Genomic DNA, 20,303 nt, shown 5'->3' with positions numbered 1-20,303 from the left:
TGGTGGTGGTGGTGGTGGAAATGTGGAGATGGTGGTGGTGGTGGGAAGGTGAAATGTGAGGGAGGAGTGGAGTAATGGAGAATAAGGTAGTTTGGGCGAGTTATGGGGGGCTGGTGGGGGGTTGTTGGAGGGAGGAGTAATGGTGGAGGGGTTGGTGGAGGGAGGAGTAATGGTGAAAAGGTGATCAAACTTCCAGATTACAAATCGGTAAATGATATACCGATACAATATTAGAATCGGTTAATTATTAACCGATATTGTTCTTCGTGTTCTGGGTAATGGGATGAAGGTGTTCATACTGAGGAACAATAACGGTAAATGATTTACCGATTGGTATTTTGACATCGGCAAATCATTTACCGATGGGTAGTTTTGGAATAAAAAAAAAATGCTGGGGCGCGTAGCCTAAAGGGTGGGGTGCCAAACCCAAATCCCCTTAATGTCTTGTGCATACTTATGGGGAAGTTTCTTCTCAGTTGTCACAGTTTAAGGTTATTTGGTGGCTCCACCTCAATAGTAAAGTCATCAAATGACCCTGAATCCTATGGAAGATGTCTCGATCCCCTCTGCTCTCTGGTGCTTTATTTTCAAGGTCCGTTTTATGCCACAATACGCGTAGCTAATCTGGCAAGAGAATTTTCATCTGCTTTCAGCTTTTAAAGACACCACATAAGCTTTACGCGTTGCTCTAAAAATTAGTGTCTTTTGGACTTGTTCTTCAAGAATCTGAGCTACCGGATGGTTGAATCTTCTGCGGTGGTGCACGGTTCTAATGGATTTTTCGGCGCGGCGGACGCGGTGATGTTGACATCGCAGGGGAAGGTACTTGTAAATATACTCACTATGAGAGTGTCAATAGAGAAATTCATAATCATAAAAAACAACGAGATAACAAAATGAGTAATGTTTATGTAAATATATATGAATAATGAAGCCTAGATTTAGAGACATGGTAAAAATCATACTCGAATCGTTGAGCCTTGATGGAGTTTTTTATGTATGTCTTCTGAGATTACGATTCCCGCATGAAACCTTATAATGGTATTATGAGAATGACAACTTAAGTTTCCTCGGCGGTAAGTTGGACGAGATGAAAGCCATTTTTAGTCGTCTCGGCTGGCCAACACGTAATCCACTTAGATGTGGATCCTTTGGGTCGCCTCAAACCAACTTGGTATGTAATGCAATTCAATATCAAAGTTTTAACCCACTTATGCTTAAGAAATATGTGAGATCGATGTAATATAAACATTGTGAGATGAAAACACTAAGAATTTCTCAGTAAATCCAAACCCTATGAATCCTGATTCATCTTCACCAACCGAAGGCTACGTCCAGTCCAGCTTTCTGATGTGGAAAATTTCCCACTAATTAACTGATGTTCGCTAAGTCTGACACCAAGACTCTCAAGAATACAAAAAGAAGCACATCACTTCTTTGTTACAAAGCACCCATCAAATCCTATGATGGACTCTGAATCGCCCTAATCCAAAATGATGTTTTTCACTATCACCAAATCCTATGCTCTACCAGGATTGTAACTAAATCTCCACCATTACACATGTTATACCATACAAAGTGTAGGCAATGTTGGTAGATGATGTCTATACTTTTCCCAAACTTTTATACTCTATCACTCATGTCAACAAGTTGGCTAGCTGATCAGTAATAATTCTGAATTACCTTGAAGATATGAAACTTGAGAAATGGTACGTATAAGACAACCGTGCCACCTTTTTTTTCAGGAATAAGTAAGCTAGTACATCGGTTTTAATGAGGCATTATTTGCACAGCCTTGCTCCCAAGGGTTTTTTTTTCTTTTTTCCTTCTTATGTAACTTGAGGTGTAATCTTTGTAGCTATTTATAGCTCTCATTGTATTGGGTTGAAGAACCCCTTGTACTTCTCTTCAATATATTTTTTGGCTTATCAAAAAAAAAAGTAAGCTAGTACATCATGGAGCATGTTGAGTTGCACCATGCGTTTTTATCAGGAAGCAAAAGAAATCTTAGGCAAAGAAGCACACAGCCTGCATTTTTTCTCTTTTAATTTAATTTTATTTAATTCACAATTCGCTTCTTGTTCTATATGATCTACTTCATTTCCTTGCACTAAACAACTTAAAAACCATATCTGCTGATATATGTAGAATTTTACTGTGCTCATGTAACAATATTCTTTTCTCGATTTGCAACTTTCTTTTTTGTCCATTTTGATGAATGAATTCCCTGTTTATCCAAAAGAACAAGAGTGAAACTGGCCGATCATTGTGTCTCCCCATTAAAAGAATGAAGAGCTAGCAGCAGCTGGAATTGAAGCAATTATGCACTGACATGAGAATTATGACGTTATATGTGTATGTGAACAGTGAGTTCCTATCATGATTTGTTCATATTCCCATGCATATATGGCTCCTCTCTTCTGTCACTCTCACCTGTACCCACTTTTAACCAAAGTTTGAGTCCAATAATATCCCACTTACTGGCCATTTTATTATACAAGGAGTCTTCTGCAGCTCCCTCCGTTGATCCATCACTTTCATTCTTAAGGGTACACAGCAACTCATTTAGAGACTAGAGACAATTTCTTTGGTTAAAAGGACCTTGTTATGTATGTCACTTGAGGTGCTCTGGTGGTATAGGCCAGTGGGGCTAGCAATTGCTGAAGAACAGAAAGGAACTCGGAAGATATAACAGCTAGAATATAGCATCTTGTCCCGGAACCAACATTTTCGGCTCACAATGGTGCTGTGACCCTTGTATTATCCTTTTGATGCAGATGGCACCTGCTAATCAGAATTTCAAGAATTTGACTATGGGGTCGCAATTTGTAGTTTGTTTTGAACGGTGTCTCCACCCTCATTATATAAGTCAAGACTAATGCATTCCCGAATCGCAACAAATGTTTTTCCTGATTTTTTAATTTGTAATTTGCTTATCATTAGATTAACATCTTGTTGGCAGTCATAATTTATATGATATACGTTAAGAGTTTCAATTTATTCAAGGCTTAATACATTAGAAGATCCCTGTAATTGTAAAGGGAATCAGTTCTAGGGCCTGTAAAATTTTCGCATCAAATTGGGACCCTAAGAATTTTTTTTAATTCAATTAAGGACAAATGCTGCCAGACTTCAATTTTATCCTAGTCAGCAATTCCACGTGACATTTTTATTTTTTTTAAATCTAAATAATGCCACATGTTATAATTAATTGAAAATCAATATTAATCCTTAATTTTATGCTAGTTAGTAATTCCCAGTTTTTTCTTTTTTTAAAAAAACAAATTAGTTTTTTTTCTTCTGAAAAACAAAAAAGTGAAAAATCCAAAAGAATTCGTTCATTTTCTTCATTATGTGTTATGTTCATCTTCTTCCTCTATTCTATCTCTTCTCACAGCCACCTCTCTTCCCCTCTTCCTCTCTTCTCCTCCCACACCACCCTCTTCTGGCGTTTTGATAGAAAAAAGTTTGGGTTTTTATGTTCTGAACTTTTGCCTTTCAAGGTTCTAAACGTGTAAACATGGGGCTTTAGTGTTTTGAATATCAAATACCAGGATCTTGAACGTAAAAACTCAAAACTTTGATGATGGCAGTGGGTTGGTGGGTTTGGTATTCAAAATTGATGGATCTTATAGTATTGATTCTTTTCTTCTGGGTTTCATTCTTCTTATCTTCTGGATTTCTGGTGATGGGGGTTGAGATGGCTGGGTGAAAATGATTTGGTGGTGGAGGTGATGATTGTGGCGGAGGGAGTGAATTATGGGGGAGAGATATGGTGGTGGACTGGTGGTGCAGTGAGGGGTTGGAAGAAGATGAATGTTCAATTTGGGGATGAAAGATTTTAATTAGGGATTGGTTATAGTTAGATTAGGTTAGATTATTAGATTAATTTATTAGTTAGATTATTAGTTTGTTTAGTTAAGGATTATTAGATTAGGTTATTTATTAAGTTTTTTAAATTTTTTTCTGATTATTTAATTGAGTTGGAATTAAAAATAATTGTTTATTATTTTTTTAACTAAAAAATAATAATAAACACCACGTGGAATTAATGACTGAGATAAAATTGAAGGCTGGCACACTTTGGTCTTAATTGAATTAAAATTTTTTTTCTAGGGACCCAATTTGATGCCAAAATTTTCTAGGCCCTGGATTTAATTCCCTTTACAATTACAGGGGTCTTCTGATGTATTAAACCTTTATTCAATACCCAAATTTTTTCATTTCTACTCAATTTCCTTTTATATCTTTCTTCTTTCTATCATGTTACTCATTATGTACGTTTTGACTGACCAAAATAGTCACACAACACAGCCCATTATTGTCTTGACCGACCATCAAAAGGCTCACAACCAAGTGAATGTTAGGCTGGTCAGCTAGAGCAACCAAGGTAAAATATTAACTCGTCCAACTCAACTAGTCAGGATAAGTTATTTGAGAGTTAACTATTCGAGACCACAAAAGAAAAGCTACTGTCACGAAAACTATTTATAATGATTAAATAAAGGTTAAACACATGTACATTATCATTCATATCGAACTCTATAAATAGATTTTTGGTCATTCTATAACTTTGGTTTTGCTGCTTCTTTATTTTGTTTTGTAGCTCTTGTTTGTGTTCTCTTTTGTTTCCGAATCCACTTGGGAGGGTTCTGTTCCCAAGTCTTGTTTCTTCTATTTATGCTACTTCCATCTTTCAAAAAAAAAAGATTTTTGGTCATTCTATAACTTAAGCATTTCTCATAATTGCTCATACATCATTCTTCTATACTTGGAGGATTCTTTATCTAGCCAACTTAAGCGTGAGAGTGTTATTTAATTTGCATGTACGTTTTCCACTGTGTGAACTTATGTGCTCCATCATGCTCTCCAAGTCATTCACAAAAGTAAAACAACTCAAAAACTATTTGTCATAATAAAGTAGTACTTTTAGCCAGGTGCGATGGCTGTGATGGGATGTCCTTGGGGCGTCTCATGATATATCCATAAAAAAGAATAATACTCCATTCACGCTTTAGTTTCACTCACACTTAGTGTGAGGTAAAAAAGAGAAGAGAGAAATGAGTAATATAATAGATATCGTGATAAAAATGCAGATGGAGATATGAGGAAAAAATGAGTGAAAACAGAGAGAGGAAGAAGGATCCAGTGGTGGAGGAAGTACGGAGGTTTGGTGGCGCCGTCAAAGGAAGGTTAAAGAAGAGAGAGAGAGAGAGAGAGAGAGAGAGAGAGAGAGAGAGAGAGAGAGGGTGCTAGAGGAAAAAAGGGGTCAAGGGAGATGATGATGGTGAAGGCAGCGTCGGGTTGGGGGTGGTGAGGACGAAAGGGCTGAGGGAGATGTTGATGGAATAGGGTCAAGGGGTACACGACAAAAAGTGGAGGGAAAAGGGTCAGAGAAGAAAGAAGGGCCAACAGGAGAGGTGAGGGCAGCAGAGAAAAAAGATACGACCGATGGGAAGAGCGTGAGGGTGCGGCGACAGAGGCAGAGAGATAAGGGAGTTATAAGAGAAGGAAGCTTATAATGGGGTGGGGTAGAGAAACAATAACAGTTAACATTTGCTAACCGTAAAGTCATGTTGTTTGGTTGTACGATGTCATTTTAAAGCTGGTTAAAGCTGACGCTAGACCTTGGGCCATGCACAATGGCGTCGTACAATGGCCACTTTGCGTTGGCCATTGCCCATGCAAAGTTCACTAGCAAAAGTAGTGTCACTTGTAAACTGCTGCTACAAATCCAAAAGTCAAATTTTGCATATGCATCGACCGAAAATAATTATCATTTAGACGATGCAACATGATGTCGGCTTAATCGACTTAACATTTAAGCGGTATTTTATATTTAGATGCTAATAGAGCACTTTCATTAATGATGCATGAACTCTCATGTGAGTGAAGTGTGCATATAGTATACAAATAGCAGTTGGAACAAACCATTTTCCATGTCACTATCAATATGAACGGACTCTTAATTATTTACTTTTTAGTTTGTAAATAAGGTCTTAGGCATGAGTATTTTATTTTTAAAATCGTACATATCTCGTACCATACTTTTCAACTCAATAAATATATGGTGCCAATAATTGATCACATGCCTCAATTTTTAAATCTTAATGGAGAGCTCCACCCAAAATCTGATCATTAGCCTTTGTTGCCCAAGGTTAATACCCCATGAAATCTTTTCTCTAGTGATCAATTGGGGTCTCTTACTAATATACAGTTTATAACTTTAATTAATCTATCACTATCTATGATGGCTTTAATGCTCACTATTCTCCCACCTAGCCACTATATCATCCGGTCATTATTATAAGCAAAAATTCGTTTTTTAAATTCATTCAATAAATGATATATGTGGTCATTAAAATAGTCTACATCATTTATTAAATGAATCTAAAAAACTAACTTTTGCTTATAATAATGACCGAAGGATGTATTTTCAAACTTTGCCTTTCATTTTCAAGCTCACAGTTTGTGCCGACTACCCTCTTCAAAATCTAGTGCTTGATAATGCTCCACGTGTTTAAATCATCTTAGTACTGGAAACTTCTTCCTAGTGTCTAAATGACAAAAGCAATGAAGTTTCACTAGAGGAAGGGTTCACTAAAATCTGCAGGCTTAAATTATAAGAATGAAACGACAATGTACATGTCGTTTTCTACAGGGTAGTACATGTCTTTATCAGCACCATTAAGATGTATAAATTTAATATTCGTATTAAATTTCCTCTTCCCCTAAGTTTTTCCCCTAGACAGGATTGGATTCCTATTCTTTCATACTTAATGATGACGCCGAAATTAGACTGCTACTTGTATACAATATATAACTTGCAATTAAACAATAATATATTATATATCCTCGAATGATCGCTGAAGTGGTAAAAGCTAAGGGATATATAGATTGAGGTGAGGAGGTTTAGGGATTTAATTCCCGGCGAATGCAATTTATCTTTCCAAAAATTTATAAATGTTCGATATGAAAATATTTTTGAGAATTACATGCTTCATTAAAAAAAACGCTTATTAGCATCACTTTTTTAGCCGATGCAAATGAAGCAAAAGCTGACACTACAATTGATTTAATATAGTGTTGTGGCTCACATTAAATAGATTGAAGCCAATGCTCTAGCGACAATTCCTTAGTTGACGCTACTATTACCATCGTCTAGCCGAATCTATGGTGACGCCATAAACATAGCACTACATCATACACTAATTAGTTTTTAAAACAACGGTTGTACATGCCGACTCTAACTTGATAATTAATGGAATGCAATTTTTTGTTTCTTTTAGTGTCGGTTTGATCAATGCTAACTTATTGATATGAAGACCCCATCATGAGTAATAATAGAATCTCACGAGCCTTCAACCACCTAGTATTTTTAGGTTTTGTGAGGGTAAAAAACCAGCATAAACTCGTGTATCCACCACTACTGTCGAAGGAGTCTAGGTCTTATTTAGTGTGGTTGATCATCCTCTCCGACCAGGTATTGATCATTGCCTTTGTGAGCTATTGACTATCCAACTAGCTAATCAAACGCGAGCCCTTCCTCGGGCGGATTCCTTGTTTTGATCTTCAACTTATGAGGTGTTAGTAGTCGTTTCTAGATGCTTTTCCCTCCCAAGGGCATGTTCTTACGTGTTACTCATCCGTTTACCACTTGGAGCACCACTTGTCGTTCGACTTGCATGTTTAAGGCATGCCACCAACGCTCATTTTGAATTAGGATCGAACTATCCATGAGATTCCTTGTTGCATTACTTACATGTTCCTTGTTTGTAGACGAAGCTAATTTAGAACCCTTTTTTATTCCAAAGCATTATTTATATCCATGCGCTTCATATTCTTTTGGAGTTCGCTTTTAAGTGGAGCACAATTAAAAATCAACGCTTATTTTCGTTAGCTTTGCGTCGGTTTGAATAATGCTGACGAGTAAAATTCAATAAGAGCATTGGGGCCACGCTAAATTTTGCTGATTTACGACTTTCTTTTAGTATTTCTAGGCTTTGTGAGGCTAAAAAACCATGAAAAACTCGTGTGTCCACCATTACTGGCGTAGAAGTCTGGATCGTGTCTCATTCCCACTATGGCTGATCATCCTCTTGGACCAGCTACTAATCATTGCCTTGGTAAGCTATTGCCTCGCAAACTATCTAATCAGGCACAAGCCCCTCCTTGGGCAGATTGCTCATTTTGCTCCCAGGGTATTAACAACCGTTCAAGTTGTTGTTCCCCTCACAAGGGTATGTTATCATGTGTTACTCACTTGTCCACCATTGGAAACAGTATTTCTAGTTCGACTTCATGTGTAAGGCATGTTGTTAGCGATCATCTTATGCCAGAATCAAACTCTCAATGAGATTCTTAGTTCTATTACTCATTACTTCCTAGGTCATAGATAAAGCTGATTTGAAATTCTCTTTTATTTCAAAGCATGACTTGTATTCACCCACATCATATTCACATGGAGTTTGCTTTTGAATGGAATAGAAATAAAAATCAATGTTTAGCATCAACTTGACCAACGCTGACGAGCAAAACTCAACACTAGCATAGAGGTTGGCGCCAAATTTTGACCTTGATTCACGAATTTCTCATAGTATTTTTAGATTTTGTAATGATAAAAAACTACCACAAACTCGTATGTCGCTTAAATGTCCACATACACAAATCCTGCTGTTCAACCAGCACCGCCCTTAAAATTAACATGATCCACTCTCTTTCTCTCTTTCTTGTACATCCATCCCTCCTTGTGTGTGCGTGGCAGTGTAACATACTCTTATCTATCCCCTGGGAGACAACCTGCAACTCTAAACTCTGACTCTACCTTTGCCTTTCCCTTTCGCCTTTAATTTCTCTTATTGTCATGCAGGGGGTAATTTCTTGACTTTCCATACACTTTTGCTTTGCTTTTTTACTTGAAACTTACTTACAATTAAGCTTATGGCTCTCCATTTTCCCACATAATATCCTCTCTCTCTCTCCCTCTCCCTCTCTCTCTCTCTTAACACACACTACACACACATGCACGCAATATGTTTATAAATCACCAAAGTAGCATATATACCATCACCAAATGCCTTTACCACATCAAACATTCACCATGTCAGATCCTCAACCTAATTCTTATGATGAATGGTTCAACTTCATGCTCCACCACCCTCACTACTCTTCATCTTCTTCCTCTTCTTATTCTCCTCCTTCTCAATCCAACATATGGTCACCCTACCCCCCCATTTACTCCAACAACATGTTTGAAATTCCTTTATCTTCAGCCTCATCTTCCTCTGCAAGACCCCTTTCACCTCCTCTCAGAGAAGCCCTTCCACTCATCAACAAGTTGAGCCTCACAAACCAGCAAAACAATGAACTCTCAAACATTAACATTGGAATAGAAGTGGAAGAGGACAAACATGAAGATGATGATGAGGACGAAGAAGATGTAACTGTGAATTTTTCCCTACGCATAGGGCTTCCAAGGATGAGTACTTCTTCTGATCTGGGTTCAACTTCAAGGATGAGTTCCACTTCTCTAGAAATGGCCCAAAGAGAAGAAGTTAATATGATTTCTGAACAATCTTTGGAAAGATTGAACAAGGGCCAGTATTGGATTCCTACCCCTTCTCAGATACTCATTGGTCCTACACAGTTCGCATGTTCTGTGTGCTCTAAAACTTTCAACAGATACAATAATCTTCAGGTACGGTCCCATTTAGATCATAATTTAACACCCATCTACCCTTCTTAGTCTTGTGTCAGTACTCAGTCATATTTCTGTTTTATTTGTTCCTATAATTTAAATATATAGGATTTATTCACATTCATCTGTTCCTTCCGTCTTATTTTCTCTCATTTTCTGTTTTTTATTTCTTTTCATTTTCCATCGCATTAGTTATATCCCTTATTTCTGTCACTTCTATATTTCTATATCTTTACTATTTGAGTGAAATTGGAGTGCTAGGTTACTTATTATGTGTTTTATAATTTGGGTTTTCTGTTCATCCCTTTTAATTTGCAATATCTTCTTTTGCATCTTCTTCTCATTTTATAATTTGGTTTTCCTGCTCATTCATTTATGAACTAATATTTGGTCTCAGACTCAGAACTGTAAATATGTCTTGTTTTCTTCAAAAAAAGAAACCACTTCTTGAAATATTTTCCTTCTAATTTTATGCCATCTAAAACACTGGGCTGCACCTGACAACAAGTGAATGAGCAAAACAAAAAATTATTAACAGCAGTGTTTCTTTCAGTATTCAGATGTTCCTCATTAAAAGTCTGCACTCACTACAGTCTTTTCAAAGCACAGCACAGTAGAAAATATATTCATTGATAGGCACATGTCAGTGATAAGATCATATGTGAAACCTCATAAGTACACACAATAATTCTCTTGAGGACATAGTAATTAACCACAGATCGATGTTTCCACAATCTCTCACACCCCAGATATAATTTAAGTAGGATATATTAAGAAACCTTGTTTGATATCTGAACAAATTAAATTGTACAAACATTTTGCGAGATCTTATTTTGCACACTAGAAATGTCAGGAACACCGATGATATGCTCATATCCCATTTCCATCTATATCTTAAGTGAGTAAAAAAGAAAAGTGAGAGAAATGATGGACAATATAATTGGAAAAGAAAAAAAAAATAAAGAAGAAAAAAGATGAGTAGCCAAGATGAAAGAGAAAATGCACCTGTCTGTAGATCAATGGTATGTTCACACTTAATATTACTTAATATTCACCCACACAAAGAATGAATTAAGAGAGAATAGAGAGAAAAATATGAATTGTGATGAGTGATATTATAAGAAAAAAGAGAGATAAAAAGACAAAAAAGGGAAATTGAGATAAAAGATAAACGTTGAAATGCGAATGTATCAATATTTGTTTATATATCAAAGTTGTATCAGCTGCAAATCTATGTTAATCACCTTTCATATTGACTAGCTTGCGTTTTATTTAGCATACTCAACTTCTCTCTGTGGAAGTTGGAAACTATAGCCCAAAGGAATTTTATATATGCATCTAAATATATATACACGCAAATCGTTTTGTTGGCACCTATTCCACCTCCTATTTTAAAGAGATAGAAATAGAAGAGAGAGGTTAAGAGAGATATATGATGTGCGAAATCATATAAACTGAGAATAGAGCTGAAAAAAAAACTAAGTGAAAATTGGATGTAAGAGAGTTAGATGTAAATATATCAAAATTGCACTTCCTACTCAAATATATTCAGTCATCTTAATTTATCATGTTACAAAATTTTACTTTTAGTTTGGATAGTTTCATATTTAATTTGTAATTATATGCTGAAATTAGGAAGGACCTTTGATTAAATTTCATGCTGAGATGTACAACACAACTCTGAAGGGACAACAAAACACAAGTTGGTTATAGAGTGCATACTGATCATGAGTCATAATAATTGTTAATTCTGTTTCATTGAGGGGAGTATAAATATCTCTTGGCTTTTCAGATGCATATGTGGGGACATGGATCTCAATACAGAAAGGGGCCTGATTCTCTAAAAGGAACACAGCCAACAGCTATGCTAAGGCTTCCATGCTTTTGTTGTGCACCAGGTTGCAAGCACAACATTGACCACCCAAGAGCAAGGCCTCTCAAGGACTTCAGAACTCTCCAAACACATTACAAGAGAAAGCATGGCATCAAACCCTACATGTGCAGAAAATGTGGCAAAGCTTTCGCAGTGAAAGGCGATTGGAGAACGCATGAGAAGAATTGCGGCAAAATATGGTATTGTTTATGCGGGTCTGATTTCAAACACAAAAGGTCTCTCAAGGACCACATCAAAGCCTTTGGCTATGGCCATGGAGCTCTTGGTGTTGATTGCTTGCAAGAAGAAGATGAAGCAGCTTCTGAAAATGAACATGATGAGGAAAGCTCACTGTGAAAGTTGGAAAACTAAGATCAAGGTTAATTTTTCATATCCGGTTTCACATACATGCTTGTAATAATTGTTGGCTAATGAATTTCCTATTAGCCTTTTCTTTTATGTTTGTAACTTTCTTATGTTGTAGCTTTTCAATAATTAAAACGTTGGTTGCTTATTAATTTTTGGTAACATGCTTATTAATTAGCAATGTGTACTAGGATATGAAAGCTCTTTTGAAAACCTTCTAGGATTATTACTATTCAGACTTATGATCATCTCTGCAGCGGAGGCGTTGAAGGCAGTAAGTCCCTGTGTGGCAGTAAGTCTATATTGGCCATACTACAGACATGTTATTAAGTTCTGAATATTTTTAATGTCCTTGTTTAGTTTCCTTTTGTGGTGGCTTAAGTCTGATCCAGATCTATACTGCTCAACTATTAAGAACAACGCAGAACCTAACTTATATTTCTAATTTATTTATCTGTTTCTATAGAACCAGGTGATGGCGATGATACTTACGGGTGAGGAAGATCTACCTTTTTTGATGCTTCGCTCTTTCTCTTCTAAGCTTTCTTTCAGATCTTTCCAACCCTCTTCTTCTTCTATCGATCATCCTCATCAATCCAATCAATTATCCAAATCTGTCTTCAAAGAAGAAATTCATTTTGAAGATATCAATCAAGATCTTGACAACTGGGAAATTCCAAAAATTTCTCATGCTGAGATCTACAAACCAAACGGATCCTTTTTCAAACGATCAGATTTCATTATCAAAACCGTTGAGCAAACCTACAAGCTCAGATCTGATGATGAAGAAATCCATCTGCTTTCCGAGAAAAGCATCAAAGAACATATCAGCAAGAACTTTAACTATCTTCATATAGGTAGTGTTCAAGTTGGTCTTAAACCCCTAACCAGAAAGTCTCTTGACATCGCTGTACTCCTTTGTCTTAGGGATGTTAGACATAATCAATTCCATGACTCCCTCTTAGGAACTGTTGAAACCAGCCTGAGTAATGGACCAATCTTTTTCAATTGCTTCCCAGATCTAACTGTTAGTCTGGAAGATAAAAACATCCTTGATGTCCTCTTCCTAAATATCAAGTTTCACGGCCTTGATATGAAGGAGGATTCCATTCCCATCTCCTTAATCTACAGGGTTCAATACAAGGTAATGAACTCTATCAAATCTTATTTCTTGCGAACCAATTGTGAGAAATCTGGAGAAACAACTCTTTTCCTTACAGATTATGATAAGGCAAACGTTATTGTTCCCAAAACCATCCAATGGAGTGATATCACCCTTCCAGAGAAATGGTCTTTGGAAAAGGCTACTCCAGCCCAACCTGTTGAAAATCCTGAGTTTCGTAAAATTGTCCAACACCAATCTGGCCAAGTAGATCTCATCTTTGATAGAAGAAATTCTTTCTCCATCCCTAGATCTATTAGGACATCCTCTGATTTCCAATCTGCCATGTCCAGAAGATCTTTTTCTATGACTAGAAGGAACCAACCCGAGTCTAGCGCTCGACCTTCCCTCTCTCATGACGGATCTACTATCCATTTGGCTGGATATGTCAATACCACTCCTGTCAAGACTACCTATGACAAGGGTGATGAAGAACATCAATCCACCTTATCTCCCACGTATTCTTCTCTAGAAACCCCTGGAGAAACTTCTGATTTCATTGGAGCAATCACTACTGAATTCGTCATCGACAAAGGAAGTATCAAGGCAGATTTCTACTCTGACCGATGGACTCAGCAAAGATAATGGTTCTTTGCAAAGTATCAGGGTGAAAAGAGAAAGAAGATCCAAGAAAAATTCTATGGGTTCCTTGAGAAAACCCAGCAAAACATCTTTTTTTTTTGAATGGTTTCAAGATTATGCCAACAAGAATTGGAAATCTTACCCCTTCCAAATTGACATGGTTAAATGGCAGCATAAGGATGGAAAAGAAACCCTTTCTAACCTGCCACCTAAAACTCCTTTCCTTCTTAAAGGAGCCCAATCTACACCTGTCCTAGCTTCTCCCTTCAAGACTAGGAAAGAAGAAGGTGATGTCACTGGAAAAGACATCAAAGACCTCATGGAACAATCCAATTATACCAATAAGTATCTTCAAATTCTTGGAGAATCCCAAGTGCAGGATTGCTCTTCCAGGAAAGGAAAAGAAAAGGTCAAGATTGAACCTTCCCCTTCTAATCTTGATATCCCTAAGGGATGCCAGCTTGAAAAACCTCTTTTCAAACCCTTTCAAATCAGTAGCCGTTCCAGACACTCGGCTCAAACTCTTCGAGCAAAAAAGGAATCTGACAATGAGCTCCTCCAAAAGGTGGTAGAGCAACTTCAGCTTCTCAAACAAGTTATTCCTGAGACTCCGGAACCTCCTGAGACTCCGGAACCTACTCCGGAAGCAGTTTCTAATCCCACTATTACTGCTCCTCCTCCTCCTAAAACTCGTACTTCTACTCGTAATACCTCTACTTCTTTAAATAATATTGAAGATGGTAAGGTTGAGTCTGATTCTGATATTCAATCTATGAAGTCTAACGTTCAATCTATCAAAAGTATTCCGGTCAATACTGTCATTCACAACTCTAAGAATCAGTGGAGAAAAGAAACCAAGCTCTACTATCCTAGAGCTACTGCTCCTGATCTTCTTTTAGAAGAATCTTCAAACTTCAAAAGCTTCAGTGCCAACAATGTCTATGAATGGAATATTGATGGTGAAAACGAGTATGGCATCACCAAAATCCTCCAAAATATGACTATGGTAGCCACTGCCTATGTTACCGCCAACAATTGTCCTGAATCTCTTATCGTTGAAGTCTTGGTTGCTGGTTTCTGTGGCCAGCTCAAAGGTTGGTGGGATAATTATCTCACTCAAGACGAGAAGGATCAGATCTTAAATGCTGTCAAGACGGATGAAGAAGGCAATCCTATCATGGAAGATGGCAAATTCATCTCTGATGCTGTCAACTCCTTAATCTTTACCATAGCCCAACATTTTGTTGGAGATCCTTCTCTCATCAAGGACAGATCTGGTGATCTTTTGTCCAATCTTAAGTGCAAATCTTTGGGTGATTTCAGGTGGTATAAGGATACCTTCTTGACCAGGGTTTACACCCGAGAAGACAGCCAACAAGCTTTCTGGAAAGAGAAATTCCTGGTCGGTCTTCCTAAATCTTTTGGCGACAAAGTTCGTGAGAAACTTAGAAGCCAAAATCCGGGGGGAGAAATCCCTTATCATACCCTTAGTTATGGACAGCTCATAGCTATCATTCAAAGAGTTGCTCTCAAAATCTGTCAGGACGACAAAATCCAACAGCAACTCACTATGGAGAAGTCTCAGAATCGCAGGGACTTGGGTACTTTCTGCGAACAATTTGGTATTCAAGGTTGTCCCAAGAAACCTAAACCCAGAAAGCAAGATCCTCCTCCCAGACAACAATGGAGAAAGAGATCTAGCAGGAATGATCATAGGAAACCCAAGCCTAGATCAAAACCTTCGCAAATTCCAAAGAACCCTCCTGAGACTAGACCCTCTCAAGGAAAAGATGTTACCTGCTACAACTGCGGCAAGCCGGGCCATATTAGCAGGTATTGCAGACTCAAAAAGAGAATCTCTGAGCTTCATCTTGAACCTGAGATCGAAGACAAGATCAACAATCTTCTCATTCAAACTTCTGATGAAGAAGAATCTAATCCTTCGGATTATGAGGTCTCTGAAGACCTAAATCAAATTCAGAATGATGATTCTCAATCATCATCCTCCGTCAATACCTTGTCTATCAACACTTTGACCAATGAACAAGATCTACTCTTCAGGGCCATTAATTCTATCCCTGATCCTGAGGAAAAGAAAATCTATTTGGAACGCCTCAGGTCTACTCTTGAAGATAGGCCTCCCAAAAGTCCTATAACCACTAATAAATTCAATCTTAGGGATACTTTCAAGCGTCTTGAGAAATCTACGGTCAAGCCCGTCACTATTCAAGACCTCCAATCTGAAGTCAATTCCCTTAAGACTGAGGTTAAAAGCCTCAAACAAATCCAAAGCAGTCAGCAGCTTATTTTGGAGAAACTGACTAGAAATTATGAGGAAGATGATTCTTCTGTACCTGATTCCAATCCAGCTCCTAACGACAACTGCGAGGACTTTCTGGAAAATATTAACCAGGTCACCATTCAGAAATTCTTCATCCATGTCAAAATCCTCATAGGTGATTTTATTCTCGAAATCCCTGCCCTCTTTGACACAGGGGCAGATTCCAGTTGTATTTCGGAGGGACTCATTCCCACCAGATATTTTGAGAAAACAACTGAGAAGCTCAGCGCTGCCGAAGGATCTAGACTAAAAATCAAGTATAAAATCCCCTCAGCTATCATCAAAAATGGTAGTCTTGAAATCGAAACTCCATTTCTGTTAGTCAGAAATTTGAGTCAAAAAATCATTATAGGGACCCCTTTCATTAAGAAGCTCTTCCCCTATAATACTGACGTAGATGGCATTACTGTCCAGCATCTTGGACAGCCGATTTTATTCAAATTCTCTGAACCCCCCATAGAAATGACTTTGAATGTCATATCCTACAAGGAGAAGCAGATTAACTTCCTCAAGGAAGAAATCTCTTACAAAACCATTGAGGTTCAATTACAACAACCTTCTGTCAAATCTAGGATTGAGAATATTTTGGAAGATATTCAATCTAACATCTGTTCTGATCTACCCAACGCCTTTTGGGAAAGGAAGAGCCATATGGTGGAACTTCCTTATGAAAAAGATTTTTCAGACAAACAGATTCCAACCAAGGCTAGGCCTATTCAAATGAATGAAGAACTTCTTCATTTCTGCCAAAAGGAAATCAATGATCTCCTTGAAAAGAAACTTATTCGCAGGAGTAAGAGCCCTTGGTCCTGTGCAGCCTTCTATGTCAACAAACAAGCTGAGATAGAACGGGGAACCCCTAGGCTGGTTATTAACTACAAACCTCTCAATCAAGCCCTTTGTTGGATTAGATATCCTATCCCCAACAAGAAAGATCTCTTAGCCAGACTGCATGATGCTAAGGTCTTTTCAAAATTCGACATGAAATATGGATTCTGGCAAATCCAATTGCAAGAGAAGGATAGGTATAAAACTGCTTTTACTGTTCCTTTTGGGCAGTATGAGTGGAACGTTATGCCTTTTGGGCTAAAGAACGCCCCATCTGAATTCCAAAGGATTATGAACGAAATCTTCAATCCTTATTCCAAATTCACTATTGTCTACATTGATGATGTTCTAATCTTTTCCCAAACTTTAGATCAACATTTCAAACATCTCAATACATTCATCTCTGTAATCAAAAGGAATGGCTTGGCTGTATCCAAGACAAAGGTCAGTTTGTTCCAAACCAAAATCAGATTCCTTGGTCACAACATCCACCAAGGAACCATCATTCCTATCAATAGAGCCATTGAGTTCACGGATAAATTCCCTGATCAAATCATTGACAAAACCCAACTACAAAGATTCCTGGGTTGTCTCAATTATGTTGCGGACTTCTGTCCTCAACTCAGTACCATAATCAAACCCCTTCATGATAGACTCAAGAAGGATCCTCCACATTGGTCCGATATTCATACCAATGTGGTCAAGCAAATCAAACTTCGTGTCAAGAATCTCCCTTGTCTTTATCTCCCTAATCCTCAAGCTTTCAAAATTATTGAAACTGATGCCTCTGATATTGGCTTTGGTGGTATTTTGAAACAAAAGGTTTTTGACAAGGAACAAATTATTGCTTTTACTTCAAAACATTGGAATCCTGCTCAACAGAATTATTCTACTGTCAAAAAAGAAGTTTTAGCAATTGTTTTATCTATTTCAAAATTTCAATCTGATTTGATTAATCAAAAACTCTTAGTCCGTGTAGACTGCAAATCTGCGAAAGAAATCTTACAAAAAGATGTCAAAAACTTAGCTTCAAAACATATCTTTGCCAGATGGCAAGCTATTTTAAGCGTTTTTGACTTCGATATTGAATATATAAAAGGATCTAACAATTCTCTCCCTGATTTTCTTACTCGTGAATATTTGCAGGGAAGAACCTAACATGGCCTCCAGGGGCCCCTCCTCCTCCTCCTCACGAGGAAGAGGCAAAAGCAGAGAAAAGAATAAAGGTATTGTAATCTCTGACCCTTTAATCTTATCTGAGCCCACTACTCACCAATCTGGACCCACTGTCCAAAAAATTGAGCCCACTGCTCAGACCCAATCTTCCCAGCCAAAACAAACTAAAGCAGATTATGCTTTATCCATCCCAACACTCCTTGCCTTCAAACAAGCAGGCTTAGATGAAATACCTCAAGGCCTCACCAAACTTCCAAATAAATCTTGGGCCAGCATCGCTGACAAAGATGATGACCAAGAAATTCAATCCCTCCAAGCTTTTATTGATAGAACCAGAAGCTTAGCAACTTATGATGGGAAAAAACCTGTTGTTGTTGCCCAACCTAGCCCAGTTGCCCGACCTAGCCCAAATTCAGGTTACTTGGCTAAAGCAGATATGAAATTCCAAACCTTCATCGAACCAGAATGGTGGGACAATTCTGGAGGAGTTAACCTGGCCAATAAAATTGGTACCAAGCTCTTCCCAAGTCATCTTGATCCCACTCACCCAATCAAAAACCAAAGATTCTATGAGTTTATTTTGGTTGACACAAACAGTGTGGAAATCAAACATTTTAGGGATAAAAATGATAATTCCCTAATTACCCATTATACACTACAAATCCTCCGTGTCCTTCGTCCCAATGACTTTGGACCAAATCCAAACAGTTACAAAAAGTTCTCCCAGAATTTCGACCCAGTTGGTTTTAATTATTGGGACTATATCAGGGCTTGGGATAATATAATCCTTGGTCTACAAAACAAAAGTTTCAAACATTCTTGGCTCATTTATTTTAAATGGACCAACAAATATTCTTTTCCAAATTGGTTTCATTCATGGTGGAGCTTCTTTGGACCTACAGCTGAAATTTTCCCCTCTGAAGTTCTTGAGGGATACAATCACTTCATTAAACACTGGAACAAAGAGTTGAACAATTATCCAGATTGTTTAAACTTTTTTACAATCTTTTCCCTCTCTTGGGTGTTCTCTTGGCGCTATGGTCTTAAGGCCAAAACTCAACCAATCCTTTACAAACAGGCTCTCATCAAATGGTGGAAAATCTTTGATGCGACAAAAGCCCACAAAGAAAATGTGAGCCAATGGTTCAAAACCAATCAGAAATATCTCAAGCATGCAAGTCCACAGACTAGTCTCTTGCTAAACCAAAAGGCCCACATCACAGCGGCCCTTGCAGGAGCTTCAACAGAAGAAGACTTGCTGAGAAACCTTCAATCTGCTCTTCAATTATTGAAGGAGCCAATTGGGCAGGCCTCATCTTCAAAGGCCCCTCAACACAAAGTCTCCGAGCCATCCTCTCTTGGGTCGTCAGATTTTGTCCAAACCACAGAATCAAATGATGATGACTTCTGCTAAGTTTGTCGTCTTGTAATCATTTTATTCTGTAATAATTCAATTTTTGTACTGTAGCAACAGTAAAATTGACTTTTTACTGTAGCAAATAGTGCCAGTCAAATAGTACCGTCTACCGGAACTATTCAACCGGAACTATTCATACAGTGTCCAATCTTTTCTTTAAATAGGCTCATTCTGAACCTTGTTCATCAGAGTTTGGTAGAGCTTAGATAGAGAGTTTAGAGAGAGAAACACTGAGAGAATTCCTTCTGTAAGTTCTCCATCAGTTTTCCTTTCTTTCAATCTTTTCAGTTTTTAAGTTTCAGTTTTTCAGTTTTTAAGTTTCAGTTTTGTAATCTATGTTTATGTAATATATATCTTGTTCAAGTTTTATTTTTCTGTTTATGGAAGGCTGAGCCTCCTGTTTTAATTCCTGTTTTTAATTTCTCCAATTTAATTTTCTGCAAAAAGCCCCTCCGTGGTGGCGTCCTACTTCTCTTAATCCTCTTCTCATCCCCCTCCTTCTGCTTCTCAAAATTGCTCAAAGGTTTTAATCCTCTTCTCAGAGCCTGATGGGGAAGTAGGAACATGTTAAATATGTTAGATATAAGTTATTTCTCTGTTCTGTTCTTGTATAATTAAGCACTATGGTCGGGATCTGGACTGGTAGTACACTTTGAACTAAACTAAAATGAAAGCTCTTTTGAAAACCTTCTAGGATTATTACTATTCAGACTTATGATCATCTCTGCAGCGGAGGCGTTGAAGGCAGTAAATCCCTGTGTGGCAGTAAGTCTATATTAGCCATACTACAGACATGTTATTAAGTTCTGAATATTTTTAATGTCCTTGTTTAGTTTCCTTTTGTGGTGGCTTAAGTCTGAT

At 37.6% G+C, this 20,303-nt stretch overlaps 1 protein-coding gene across 1 annotated transcript; it reads left to right on the top strand.

Annotated features, from left to right (window-relative positions):
• Positions 1–8,865: 8,865 nt before the first annotated feature.
• LOC130742535 (zinc finger protein WIP2-like) lies at positions 8,866–12,283 on the top strand. The gene is made up of 2 exons (XM_057594631.1): positions 8,866–9,697; positions 11,490–12,283. The coding sequence occupies exons 1-2, from the start codon at positions 9,074–9,076 to the stop codon at positions 11,925–11,927; spliced, it is 1,062 nt and encodes a 353-aa protein (XP_057450614.1). The 5' UTR covers positions 8,866–9,073; the 3' UTR covers positions 11,928–12,283.
• Positions 12,284–20,303: the final 8,020 nt, after the last annotated feature.

This window comes from Lotus japonicus, chromosome 3 (assembly GCF_012489685.1).
Source record: "Lotus japonicus ecotype B-129 chromosome 3, LjGifu_v1.2".
Lineage (NCBI taxonomy): Eukaryota > Viridiplantae > Streptophyta > Magnoliopsida > Fabales > Fabaceae > Lotus > Lotus japonicus.
Note: the sequence above shows the minus strand (reverse complement) of the source record. Positions and strands in the feature narration are given on the sequence as shown.